General features: G+C 55.3%; 1 protein-coding gene across 4 annotated transcripts in view; it reads right to left on the bottom strand.

Annotated features, from left to right (window-relative positions):
• Nucleotides 1-12,419, bottom strand: part of SPATA20 (spermatogenesis associated 20) — a 36,197-nt gene extending 23,778 nt beyond the window's left edge. For 2 of the 4 annotated variants that reach the window (XR_004648166.1, XR_004648167.1), the window contains exons 1-11: nucleotides 12,255-12,419; nucleotides 9,516-9,653; nucleotides 9,008-9,072; nucleotides 8,006-8,160; nucleotides 7,702-7,845; nucleotides 7,026-7,227; nucleotides 6,797-6,927; nucleotides 6,540-6,644; nucleotides 3,443-3,517; nucleotides 2,345-2,557; nucleotides 1,579-1,771 (exon numbers count right to left, since the gene is read on the bottom strand). Coding sequence is in view for 1 of the 4 variants with exons in the window: in XM_034789880.1 (XP_034645771.1) it covers nucleotides 1,579-1,771; nucleotides 2,345-2,557; nucleotides 3,443-3,517; nucleotides 6,540-6,644; nucleotides 6,797-6,927; nucleotides 7,026-7,227; nucleotides 7,702-7,845; nucleotides 8,006-8,160; nucleotides 9,008-9,072; nucleotides 9,516-9,653; nucleotides 12,255-12,337 (1,504 nt within the window). In the remaining 3 variants the exon portion in view is untranslated. Of the gene's footprint in view, nucleotides 1-1,578; nucleotides 1,772-2,344; nucleotides 2,558-3,442; nucleotides 3,518-6,539; nucleotides 6,645-6,796; nucleotides 6,928-7,025; nucleotides 7,228-7,701; nucleotides 7,846-8,005; nucleotides 8,174-9,007; nucleotides 9,073-9,515; nucleotides 9,654-12,254 lie in introns of those variants that run through there. The other 2 variants (XM_034789880.1, XR_004648168.1) reach the window with 2 other exon arrangements.
• Nucleotides 12,420-13,279: the final 860 nt, after the last annotated feature.

The following is a 13,279-nucleotide window of genomic DNA, read 5'->3' as shown; positions in this document are numbered from 1 at the left end:
CAGCCCCACTGCGCCACACGGACACTTTTGACAGTTTACATGCGTTAAGGAGCCTCTATAAAGGCTGCCCTGAAAACCAGAGAAAGGTTCTGCTGCCCCCTGCTGGCACATGGGAGTACCGTCTCGGCAAGCAGTCCTGAGTGCCCCCTCCCTGGGTTTGCTCCCTTATAACCCTGCCACTCGCAGAGAAACAGCCAGGGCCGGGAGGCGGAAAGCCTCAGAGAGGATGTAGCTCAGCAGCACCTGGGAACAAAGGTGATGCCTGCGCCAGGCCTGCAGGAGAGGCAGGGGCACTGTCCTGCCAGATGCCTTCCCAGGAGGGAGGATGCACCTTGCCCATGCTCCCAGGGGGCCTCTCAGCTTGACCCAGGGCGCTGCAGATGCCCCAGAGGTGAAGAAAGGTCACAGTCCAACAGACGGACAGCAGAGCCCAGCAGGGACCATCAGCAGGAGAAGGAGTCGGAGGGGTGGCTGGAGGGGAAGCCATGGACAGTCAGGGAGGGGATGCAAGGAAAGTCTGTGATGGGGCTGGGGAAAGGGAAGGCAGACTGGGGGTTAGAGGGAAGGAAAGGGAACAAAGGGCATAGGGCTGGCCGGACTTAGCCCTGCCTGGAATGGAGCCACCCTGCTGCTGAGCTCCCAGCCCAAGACCTCTTGGCAGGGCCGGCTCTCAGCTGTGAAGTAACAAATGCAGGGACCCCTCGAGCAATCGCCCCTCACCTCTGTGTGCCCAGGATGCCCCAGAAGCCTGACATACCTCCCACCCCCTACCCTCACACTGGGAGACTCTGCAGGCCCCCAGACCATTCTCTCCAGGGACTGGCAGGCCAGGAGGCAGAGCCAAAGGACAAGTCCAAACAGGGAGCAAGGGAGGGAATTCAGCCATGACCGTGGGCTAAAGGCACTGAACTCAGGGGTCCAAAAGGGACTCTAGGCTCTGCACTGCCTCCCGCTGGCTGGGCCCGAGACTGCTCTACGCCCTGGGTATCTCCCCATCTCATTTCTTGTAGCACCTCCTGGTGTCTGGGACAATTAATTTAAAGAGCCCTCCCTCAAATCACTCTCTCAGCTGATCTCAGTGTCTGGATGGGCTGCCCACTCCTGGGCAGATGAGACTATGGCAGCACTGGGTTAGAGCTTGGTCCCACAGGTCCGGGCACAAGGCCCCTGTTCCTGGAGTCATGTGATAACAGCCAAATCTCAGCTTTCATTAAAAAAAAAAAAAAAAAAAAAAGTAAGCTTCTAGCCCTCGGGGTTGTGGAGAAAAGCTTGATCATGTGACACAAGCATGGCTGACGCTTGCCTGAGTCTGCACACAACCTGAAACAACAGCTCGGAGAGGTGTGAGCTGGCCCAAGCTCTCCAAATGAAGCGTGGAGCCATGTCGTGGGGGCAGTGCCCCAGTGCAGTGGGGGGCAAGGGAGGTCCCATGTCCTGGGGTGGGCCTAGGACCCCAGATTCTGGACTATGGTTTAGACAAGGCCTCTTGGCTGCTTTAGTAGCTGAACGTGACTCCCAGCGAGTCGTGTGCACCTTTCACACCCAGCGACTCCCCTAAGCCCGAGGGACCCTTCTCACCATTCCAGGACGCCAGCATCTTGATGTCCAGATGCGGGCGCGGTCGGTGACCCCGGGCTTTGCAGAGCCGCTCTCTGCTCTTCGCCAGCATCGTCTTGAGCTGTTCCAGGCCCAGCCCGAACCTGGCTGCCGTCAGCTCCAGGGAATACTGCACAATCAGCACGTTCTGCCCCCTCAGCTCCTTGTGCGGGTCCTGAAACGAGGTGCCAGCAGCATCACAGCTCCCACCTCAGGGACCAGATGAGGCTGCACCCCCGGCGGGGCCTACACTCGTGCCCTCCAGGAACCTCTCTCTCACACAGGAACAGCCAGGACAGCCTCCCATCACAAACTCAAGTGGGTGACTGCATCGTACCCCCAGGGTGGCTCTCTCCAGGGACCCCTAGCTAGCAGTACCTCCCTCCCCAGCAGCCAGCACCACTCCCCCCCAGTATCCCCAGCCGCCAGTGCGGCTTCCTCCCAATAACCACAGCTACCAGTGTGACTAACAGCCAGTATTTCCACATGGTGTCTTCCCAGTATCCCCAGCTGCTAGAGTCACTTCCTCCCAGTACCTCCAGTTGCCACGTATCATCCCCTCCCAGTCCGGCTAACTGTCGATATCTCCATACGCCTTCCCAGAATCGCCTTGCCCATATAGCTACTTTGGAATCCTTCTCCCTTCACTACACCTGTCCGCACAGTTCAGAGGCCAGTGTCTCCAGTGTCCCTCCCTCCCATCCTCCATTTCCCTCCCCATAGCCTGAGGCCCCCTCTCCCAGCTCACCTTTGCTGGGCTCACGTTCCCACCTTCCTTCACCCCATAGTGATGCATGAACACATCTGCCAGAGTCTTCCTCTCCGAGGCCCCCTCCACAGGCTCTGGAAGGAGGCGCCGTATTTCCTCTGCCGTCCACACGCAGAACGCCCCCTCCCGCTTCTCTTTGGACTTGGCTGTTGGGTAGGAGTCTGCGTCCTCTGCACTGTAGAATCCTCCAGCCTGAAACACGCAGCAGCACCATTAATACAGACACGCTGGCCGGTCAGAGCTGCCACCCCCTCACCACACATGCGTTAGCCATGTATGTTCAAGCCTCTGTAACTGATCACCCCGGCCAACGGGCGGCGCTGCAGGGAACAGGGCAAAGGGGGATACTCCGGACATAGAGAAATCTCCATCCCAGCCAGCAGGAGGCGCTGCAGGGAACAGGGCAGAGGAGGATACTCCGGACATAGAGAAATCTCCACCCCAGCCAGCAGGAGGCGCTGCAGGGAACAGGGCAGAGGGGGATACTACGGACATAGAGAAATCTCCACCCCAGCCAGCAGGAGGCGCTGCAGGGAACAGGGCAGAGGGGGATACTCCAGGTATAGTGTACTGATATATCAGTATAGTTAATAGGGCACTGGTCTGGGGATGCAAGAGATCTGGGTTCAGTTAGTGGCTCAGTTTCTTGTCTGACCTTGGACAAATCCCTAAATCTCCCCGTGCCTCTGTTCCCCCTCCATAAAATGGAGATGGCACTTCCCTCCCCCCAGGGTGTTGTGAGGCTAAAATCCATTACTGATTGTGAGCGCTCAGACAGAACCGTCGTGAGGACTATGGAAATACCTACATAGGTCAGGCATAGACCCGTCTCTGTCCCAGCCAGCAGGAAGTGCTGCAGGGGACAAGACCGAAGGAGACAGAACTGGCATAGACCAGTCTGTTGCGGCCAGCAGAGGTGGGGATACACAGGCACAAAGGAGCCTGGGCACGGGGAGCGGAAGACTGGGTTGCCCTCGTGCCAGTGACTTTGATCGCTGGCGAAGCACGGGAGCCGCCGGACGTGACGGCAGCAACGAGGCAAGTGATTCCCGCACCCATGCGAAGCTGCTGACTTACCCTGTCGCTCAGATCTCGGGAGACATAGAGCAGAATGTCCGCAGCAACATCTGCAAAGAATTCATCGCCAGAAATCTGTTAAAGACACAATGAGGATTCCATTCCAGTGCTAACAAAGGAAGGAAAAGCGACGCTAACAAGATCGAGCAGGGGCTCCTGATTTAAAGAGCTCACGCAGGGAAACAGCAAATCTACTGGTTCAAGGATTGCACACCCAGGACTGGACTGGAGGGTCGCCGTCACACCAGGGAAATCTGCTGGTGTCTGTGAGTTACCGCAGATCTACCCCAGGGTTGCTGAGAGCAGACGTCCTTTGGATGCTTACACAAAGTCAAGCGCAGAATGTCCCACCCAAAGCTCCACTCTTGCTTGTGTTTGAAACCTCGGCAGCAAAACCCTTTGGAGGCTAGCAGGGTGAGGCAGGAATCCCCGTCTGCCAGAGACTGACAGAGCGTGGCCAGAGTCCCCAGCTTCAGACAAGCCAAGTTTCCTGGGATGATCTCAAGACAATAGATGGGCCAGTAATTTCATCTGCCTCCATTGCAGGTGACAGGTAACCAGGATCCTCAGATCCAGCATACTTGGGCCCTACACTTAGACCTTGTCTTGCTCTGGTGTGGCCACGCACAGCCTCTCTCCTGCTGATTTATACCCGCTGCTCCCCGTGCCGGGGGTGCCGAGCTCCCAGTGGGGTCCGTGTCCACGCTCTGCCCCGGGAAGGCGTCTCCACGGGTGCTCAGCTGAGGGATCTTCCCACTTGTGCCGTGCTTCTGGCTGATGGCTCGCAGGTTCGATAGCTTTCCTCTCCCCCCTCTGCGTAACGGGGAGAGGAGCCTCAACCTGCAGGCAGCTCGTGAAGCCAAGCTAACGCCAGCCTTGCCAGCAACTTCCTCTGGGCTCTTCACTCCAGGCAGGTTGGGGGCATGAGGAATGCAGGGGCATCCTTCATGCCCGCCGCCCAAATGCATGACTCCGATGCTCCTGAGACATTCCTGCCCCGTGCTCCTGGCAGAGGAGTTGGAGCACAAGCGGGTCCTTCCTAGGACACATCCCAAACATGAAGTTCCCCATCCCATCTGCAGCTCTCTGCCCCATGTACAGTTCTCCGGCTCTCTGAGACCAGGGGTTCACACCTCTCACACACGCTCCCCTCCCCAACCTGTCAGCAGAGAGAAGAAAGAGGGTGGTGTTACTAAGCCTGGCAGAGAAAGGGTTAAGACCAAGGAAAGAGTGTGGAGATGGGACAGGGAGCCACTGGGGGGCTGGCGCAGGGACCTTGACACACGGGAGCTGATATGCTGAGACACCCAGGTATGTCTAGACTAGACATTGTGGCCCTGCTGCAACTCCAGTTCACTGATCGTCGGTTAACCCAAGGTGGCTAACACCTGTGTCCATCCTGATCTACACACTCCCCCAGCATGCATCCCAGCGCTCAGCCACGGGTCAACAACCAGTGCTTGTGCCCTGGGAAACACACTGGTGGAGCGTCTAAGTGAGCGTTTCCAAAGGCGTTCGCTAACGGGAGTTCAGAGGGGACCGATTGACTCTCAAACACTGTCGAGACATATGGGGAGGATGGAGGGACCCTGACATACAGGGGTGGAGTAGGGAGGCACCCTAAGAAACCCCCTGTCAGGTCTCAGAGTGAGCAGCTTCTGTATCTGAAGCTGCTGCCAGATTCCCTCAGCCTGTCTTCACTGGGAGGGCTCAGTTCTTCCCATCTGCTCTCTGCTCAGCGGTCTGTGGGGAACGAGTCCGCGGTTCCTGGGTGAGACGCTAGTGGATCAATGTTGCCATCACAACAATGCCCATCGCTGACAGTGTCCGGTGAGGGCTGGGGCACATTGGCAGGGCTGCACGGGGGAGGGGTGCGCTGCCATTGCTGGTGCTGTACCAGTGCTGGGGACGGGACGCCGACTACCTGCCAATTTGACACAAGTGCCGCACTTGCTCTGCAACATGCTGGGATTCTCCAGAGCCACAAGGAGCGGGGATCCCAAATGTCATTGAAACGATCTGGCACCTAACTGCCTTCGGCGCCTGTCGACGGCCTGGCCCAGAGCTCCCTCTCGCCTCTCGTCCTGCCAGTGCTTGTGCAGCAGCTTCTGCACCTGGCCGGCACAAAGCTCGGACAAACTTCCCCTCAGTGCTACGGACAGGGCCCGCCAGAGGGTCGGATGGAGTTTTTGACTGGAGCCAGGAAAGTAGAGGCTAGTCCCGGTTCTGTCACTGACTTGACGTGTGACCTTGGCCAAGTCACTTCATCTTGTTGTGCCTTAGCTACACCAGCTGTAAAACGGGGGCAGTGCTACTTCCTCACCCCCTCCCGCCCCCTGCTTTGTAAAGCTCTCAGAGGCCCCTGGGTGCTGCATTCACAAAGTCACAGCGTTACTCTAAGGGACTAAGCCTGAGATCTCAGGGGGGAGGCAGTGAATGGGGCCAGGGAAGAGGATGTTGGCAGAGCCTGCCAGGAGGGGGAAGGTGGTGGGCGTGTCCCAAGATGCCGGGAAGAAGCTGCCTGCTGGCTCGTTTGGAATTCCCTCTGCCTCAGGAAGCCCGTGTCACCAGGCTTTGCTCTGGCAAGCCAGCTCTTGTTCTCCTTCCCCTGCGGAAATCCCCAGCCCTGGATAATGCCATGTAAATCCAACTGCTCAGCAATGTTCTCTCATTGCCGCCCTAGGCGCTCCTATCCGCTCTCATCACGCTCCTGTGGAACCAAACAGCCGGCTAATGCCAGGAGAGCCTCTCACCAGGGAGTCCCGGCTGCACTGCTGCTGCTCCCCATCACCACCGACATTTTGTCAGGGACAAGCCTGTCAACAGCCCCTTTCCATCCCAGCCTCCCCTCACCTGAGCAGGAGTCTTGGGATAGGACCTGGAACCGGGCTGAGCAGGGTATCTGTCTCTCTCTCGGCACCAGAGGACAGCTGGCAAGTTTCCCAGTCCTCCCCACACCAAGCACACTCTCCAGTCTAGACTGTCCGAAATGAGCTGCTTCTTGCTGAGATCAGACCTCTGCTCAGGGGCCAATTCTTCTGAGTTTTGATTCAGAACCTTAAGTTATCACTAGAGCTAAGAGTTACAGTGGGCCTACCTGAAACGCCCTGGCATAGGCCACTGCTAGCTGCCCCTGATCATACAGCATCTTCTCAAAGTGAGGAACATGCCATCTCTGGTCGGTGGAGTAGCGGTGGAATCCCTGCAGAGACAGAAACAGTACACGTGGACCAGGGCACAGCACATCCCTGGTCAGCCATGCGATTAGACCTCCAGGGTTTTCTTTCATGCTACCCAAGCAAGATGCCTCCAAGAGCCATTGCTCCGGGCCATCTAACACCCAGCCCCGCTTACCTGAGCAATGTGATCATGAATCCCACCATAGGCCATCATCTTGAGAGTGTGCAGCGCCATCTGCAGGGCCCGTGCACCATCAGGGGATGCCCGGTGTAGGGCCCAGTATGTGAACAGGAAATTTAAATTGACTGCAATACAATAACAAAGCCGCGCACCTGAGGTCAGTTCCATGCCCTGCGCTGCTCCCTTCTGCTGCGATGGCTCAGCTAGGAGACAATGGACTGACCTGGCGTGGGGAACTTTGGAAACTCTGAAAAGCCGCCATATTCCTCATCATATGATTCAGATAGCTGCTGGAAACACCTGGCCATCACCTCTGGAAAAGGTGGGGGCGAATCTTCCCCTTTGATGCTGATCTCAGCCCTGGCCAGCAGCGCTGACATAATCCTCTCGCTATTCTCCACAAGGGCATTTTTGTTCCGCTTCCACTAGGAAGGAGACCATGAAAGAGCCGGAAGGTCAGTCTTGCCCCATCAGCTGCTCATGGCCTTTGTCCCCTCTTGATGAGGTTCCCTGTGTTATTCAAATCCAGATTCTGTCTTCAGACCCCAGTCCAGTTCTTTGGTCCAGCACCCAATGATTCCCCTCCCCCGATAAATTCTAATCAATCGCTAACCCATCCAGAGCTCTGTACCTCTTCCCTATGCAGAGTCCATCAGACAGTGTTTTTTCTCACTAACTGGCCCCCCTCTTTTCCCCACATCCACTTCGCTTCTCCCCCAAACACACATGTCCCCACTATCCCAACCCCAAATCCAATTTTCCCCATCAACCCTCCAAATCAAACAATCAGTGCTAATAGCAAAGGCTAGTCCACTTCCCTGTCCCAGGTTTCTGTGCTGTATTTTTCTGACAAGGACCCAAAAACCTACCACAAAATCTCATGCAGCAAAAACGTATACCTGATCGGCAATTCGGAGAAGCACCGTTCGAAAGCCGACTTGGTAAATTCCATCTTCGGGAGGGAAATACGTCCCACCTATGAAGGGTTTGAGGTCAGGAGTCAGCCACACACTCATTGGCCAGCCCCCTCCACTGCTGGTAGCCTGCAAGAAAAAACATGGGTAAGTGATCATCTCTCGGCCATCCCTTGGTATCATAATGTGTGTATCTAACCCAGGGATGATGGAGAGGTTCTCCCCACACCTCTTGTCACATGCATTTCCCCTTTCTTGTCATTGTCCCACATCAGACCCACCTCCTCACCTGCACAAAGGTCATGTAAACTTTATCCACATCTGGCCTCTCCTCACGATCCACTTTTATGCACACGAAGTTGTCATTCAGAATCTTGCCGATCTCTTTGTTCTTGAAGGATTCCTGCTCCATCACGTGGCACCAGTGGCAGGTGGAATAGCCGACTGAAAACAAACACTGTCAATTAAAGAAAGGTTCCAAGCTGAATACTGGGACAAATGTCCTACTAATGAAATCTATTCACTGTGGAATACTCTCCCAAGGGGATCCCCATTGAATAGGACAGTTACAAATCGGATTGGAGAGTAAACTGCAGGGAATGAGTCTGCATTGGGGAATGCAGGTTAGGTCACTCCGTCATTTCCATCTCTAACCCCTATGATTTTGCCCCATAGACTCTTGTAAACAAGAAGGAGCCCATTGGATAATAACATAAGAACGGTCATACTGGATCACATCAGAGGTCCATTTTGCCCAGTATCCGGTCTTCCGACAGTGGCCAATGCCTAGTGCTTCAGAGGGAATGAACAGAACAGGTAATCATCAAGAGATCTGTCCCCTGTCGCCCATTCCCAGCTTCTGGCAAACAGTGGCTAGGGACACTTCAGAGCATGGTTTTGCCCAACTTAAACTAGTGTCCATTTAAGAACTAGTCTATATGTCGGAATTAACCAGAATTGATCATGCTTAATCCATTTTGGAAGTGGATTGAGCAAAACCTGAAAACAGCACTCTTATTCGGGATTAAGTGTATCCACACAAAAAGGTATTCAGGAATAGCTATAGTTATTTAAATTCATATCCTATCTTATTCTGGAATAACCTCTGTGTAGACAAACCCTAAAACTATCTGATCCTCTCATGCTGACACATAGTACAAGGTTATCAGGCAACCTTCTCAAAGGATCTCCAGTGCCATTCACATACCAGCCTGAGACAAAGACGCTTGGCCTATGGTGTAATTTACATAACCATGCATGGGGAAGCTCAATGCATTTGCTCTTGGGTTACCTGACAGAAATATCAGCTTGTTTTCTTTCTTTGCTTTATCAAAGGCTTCCTGGCCCCACGGGTACCTGGGAGAAAAGAAAGAAAAGGGCTGCTGGGTTTTATAATGATATATTTTACACTGGCTGAAGACCTGTTATAAGATGGGAGGCAATCAGTGTGCTCGTTGTGGATAATCAAGTCCTATTCCGGGCTCTGGCCTGTAGCACATGGTCACCTCCTGCCCCGCAAGGTTATCACAAATCTGAGCATACACGACATGAAGGGAAGAACTCCATAGCCTCAGGGTGACACACACACAACTCCATAGCATCAGGGTGATGCCCACCCCCCCACCCCCCACACACACACATAAATGTCCTGAATAGAAAACTCAGGCTATACACAGGCGCTGGCCATAGGGTGCCCACCACTGATTTAAGCTGTGCTGCCATCCATCCCAGATCCCACGGACCCTACCCAGCTTCACTGTTGGTACAATGAAAGGGGAGAGGGGAAGGCTCTCTCTCACCAGTCCACCGGATTGTGGGCATGCTGGAGGAGGTAGGGAGACTTCTCGTTAATCAGACGGTTGGTGTAGCGATGGATGCTAGATCGGCTGCTTTTCCCTCCTGTGGCCATGGCTGGGCCCCCTCTCAGAAACACAGTCCTGTGACAAGGAACACAGAGGTTTGTTAGCATCACTCATCCCCGAAGTCGAGTAAGACACCAAAGTCCCAAGAACTGCTAAGGACTGGATCAGCATATGGCCCAGGCTTCTTGAGGTCCCTGTACACGCCCGGAGTGATCCCCGGTGGGCTGGTTGCGGCAGCGTGGTCAGTCTGTATCTGTGAATGCTGCCGGTTCCTCACTGCAAACCCAAGGCTGGAGTCATGAGCTGTGACACTAACCTCTTGGGTTACTGCAGGGGTCTGAGTGGAGGTGACTTAGGCCCCGCCAGCACACAGCTAGCTCAAGCACGCCCTCAGTGGACAGGGGAAGGAGTGTTAATGCTGCCATTGTGATGCGGGAGCTGTGTCATAGCCCAGCTGAGAGCGGCTCCCACAGCCCAGGTGCACAGCTGCAGCAAGGGAGGGCTGTGTCCTCTCCCTCCAGCCAAATACCATCTTCTTAGCCATATCCCAGAAGACTACCTGCTCAGCATACACATGGCTCTTCTCCCTACAGCCCCCAGCCCGATAGGTATGTGGCTCCTTTGAGCACACTCCAAAACCCTTCCCTTTCTGTCCAACACAGACCATCCACCTATCTAAAGCTCAGAATTGCCACCTCATTCTGCCGCAGATACCTGTACTCATTCCCACAGTATGTGAGTGCCTCACAACACCCCTGCAAGGTAGGGGACAGTTATCTTCCCCACGCTTCCAGCTGGGGAACCGAGGCACAGAAAGGCAAAGTGACTCACCCCAAATTACACATGGTGGGGTAGGCAACTGAACCCAGGTCTCCAAAGTCTCCAGCCAGTGTCCCAACCTGGACCACACACAACCCCCTAGCACCCCAAGGAAACTCAGCCCCCAGGATCCTCTGTGCTGAACCGCTGAACCACTCCCCCCCCCCAAACATCTCTCCTTTTACCTCCTAACTGTACCCACAGACCTTAAAAGGCCTCACAGCCACAGCCTTGACTCACTCCACAAGGAAACCAGCAACAGGGACTTTACATTTACACAGCGCCAAAACAAGCCAGATGCTCCTCACACTGATCCAGAGACAAGGTCTTTCCTCAGAGTTCCCAGCCTAAAGAGGCTTGAAGCCAACAAAGGATAGGAAGTAACATACACAAGTAATTCAGTGAGCCGGGTCTCTTGGGTCCCACACTTTTTGTGGGGCTCATCTTTTCTCACTCTCTTGCCATCATTTTGGAGAAGACCAAGGACCTGGTGGGCCTTGTGAATGAAGTAACTCCTGAAATGGGACATGAAGGAGGAGGAGAGGATGGAGACAGGGTGGAGAAGGTCTGGAAGGGGGTTCCAGATGTGGGGGAGGGGGAAAATGTGGGAGACAGAGCAAAGACAAGAGCGAGAGACGAGAATGAAAGGGAAGGTTAACTGCAAAGCTTGGGCCAAGAGAAGACAGACAGGTAGAGTAGACACTTATAAGGGGGATTAGTATGGAGTGATCCTGACATTACACAGCTTCTGGGATCAGCTCCAAAGACTGCAACCCACAAAAAATCCATGCTGCACCAGGCAAATGTACAGGCATTGGCACGACATCGAACATCCTAACAGGGAGGAATGGGGCTCAGATTCAGGGACAGGCAGATGCGGCAGCTGATCTCTCTTTGGTCATTACCAATCTGAACGGGATCCGTGGCAGGCTGAACAAACACATAACTCCCAGGAGCAATATTGGGTCAGATCTAGCTGTAGAGAACACTTACTCTCATACTGCGATGAAGGGAATGCCTCAGTCCTAGGGGTGGCAAAGGGGAATAGGGCTATACTGGGGTTGGTGATTTGACTGGCAGTAGGATAGATAGGGAACCTTATTGTAACCTTATATAACCTCCACCCATTCTGTTTGTTGAATCCCCCAGTTATCTCTTGTCACGCACGTAACGTGTACAGTGTTTAGCACAATGGGCCTCCTAGGGGCTGCCAGTTTCAGAACACAAATCATGCCTCATAATAAGAGCAGCAGGCAGGACAACACTCTTGGGTGTGGCAGAAATGCTCTCGGGGCCAGACTAGGGGGAGCAAAGCACAGACAGAGGGGCGCGCTGGGCTGGACAGAACACTGCCCCGCAATGGATCAGTGCCAATGCCAGAAAAGGGGATCCTACTGGGGCAGAGAACATCGCCCTTGGATCCGTATCCTAGGCAGAGAGTGGGTCAGACAGAACCACCCAAGTGTCAGTAGCAGGAACAACACAGGACGCTCCCACCAAAACACAGAACCACACATTCTCCCCCGCCTTTCGGGGCTGGCTCAAAGACAAGCCAGGGACTCTCACTGGGTCAGAGAACCACACGCCCCTTTGGGACAGCGCCAGACCGGGGGGCGGAGGGGGGCGGGTCCCATTGGGTCAGACAGAACAGCCTCCCTCCCCCAATCCTGTGGGGGGACTAGGGGGATCCCCCTGGGTCTGACCGACCCCCCCCCCTTTGGATCAGTGCCGGGAGGGCTGCTCCCCTCGGGGATCCTGTGGCGCTGTGACCATGTCAGCGTGTCTCCGGGTTCCCGGACCGGGCCCGATCCCTGGCCCGGCTCCGTTCGGGCCGTTCCCTGGGCTCTGCCCCGGTACCTGCGAGTCCAGGCGGCTCGGTTCGCTCCGGCCCGGCGGGACAGGAGGCAGCAGCAGCGGCGGAGGAGGGGGGCGGAGATCATGGCCGCCGCCAGCGACCTACTCCCGGGCTCGGGCTGCGGGGAGGCCGGCAGGGGGCGGCAGCGGCTGCCCAGAACGAGAAGCGGCCGGACAGCCCCGGGCCCGCGGGGAGGGACAGGCGCGCTGCGCCGGGGAGGAGGAGCCCGGCCGCGGCTAAGGCCTTCCGCCTGCCCGCACTCCGGGGATTGGCCTGGGCTGAGTTCCCAGGACAGGGGAGACCTGGCTCAGACTTGGGGGGTGACTGGGGCTGAGTCCCCAGGACAGGGGTGACCTGGCTCAGGCCCTGGGGGTGACCCTGGTTCTGAATCCCCAGGATGGGAGGCGATTGCTGGCTCTGGGTCTGAGTCCTGAGCCGAGGCAGCTCCAGGCCTGAATCCTGGGGGACCCTGCAAGGCTTTGGGGTTTGAGCCCCTCTCTGCAGTCCTCTGTTCAGGCTGGGCTAGGGCCCAAGCCTTTGCTCCCAGGAAGGGCCAGATCCCCTGTTACAGGACTACATGCCAACACCCCTGTCTGTAAAACTGGCCTCTCAGTGAAATTAATAGGGACCAGGTTTAAAACAAACAAAAGGAAGTACTTCATGCAACACGAAGTCAACCTGTGGAACTCCTTGCCAGGGGATGTTGTGAAGACAAAAGTATATCTGGGTTCAAAAAAAGAATTAGATAAGTCCATAAAGGTTAAGTGTATCATAGGCTGATAGTCAAAGTGATACAACCCCATGCTCTGGGTGTCCCTAAACCTCTGACTGCAACAAGCTGGGACTGGGTGACAGGTGATGGATCACTAGATAAATTGCCCTGTTCTGTTCATTCCCTCTGAAGCATCTGACACCAGCCACTGTCAGAGGACAGGATATTGGACTAGATGGACCATTGGTCTGGCCCAGTATGGCCATTCTTTGGTCATCACTGTTGGAATACACAGTACAGCAAAGCTTACCCTGG

This window comes from Trachemys scripta, chromosome 14 (genome assembly GCF_013100865.1).
Source record: "Trachemys scripta elegans isolate TJP31775 chromosome 14, CAS_Tse_1.0, whole genome shotgun sequence".
Lineage (NCBI taxonomy): Eukaryota > Metazoa > Chordata > Testudines > Emydidae > Trachemys > Trachemys scripta.
The sequence above is the reverse complement of the archived record's forward strand: the minus strand, read 5'-3'. Positions and strand labels throughout refer to the sequence as shown.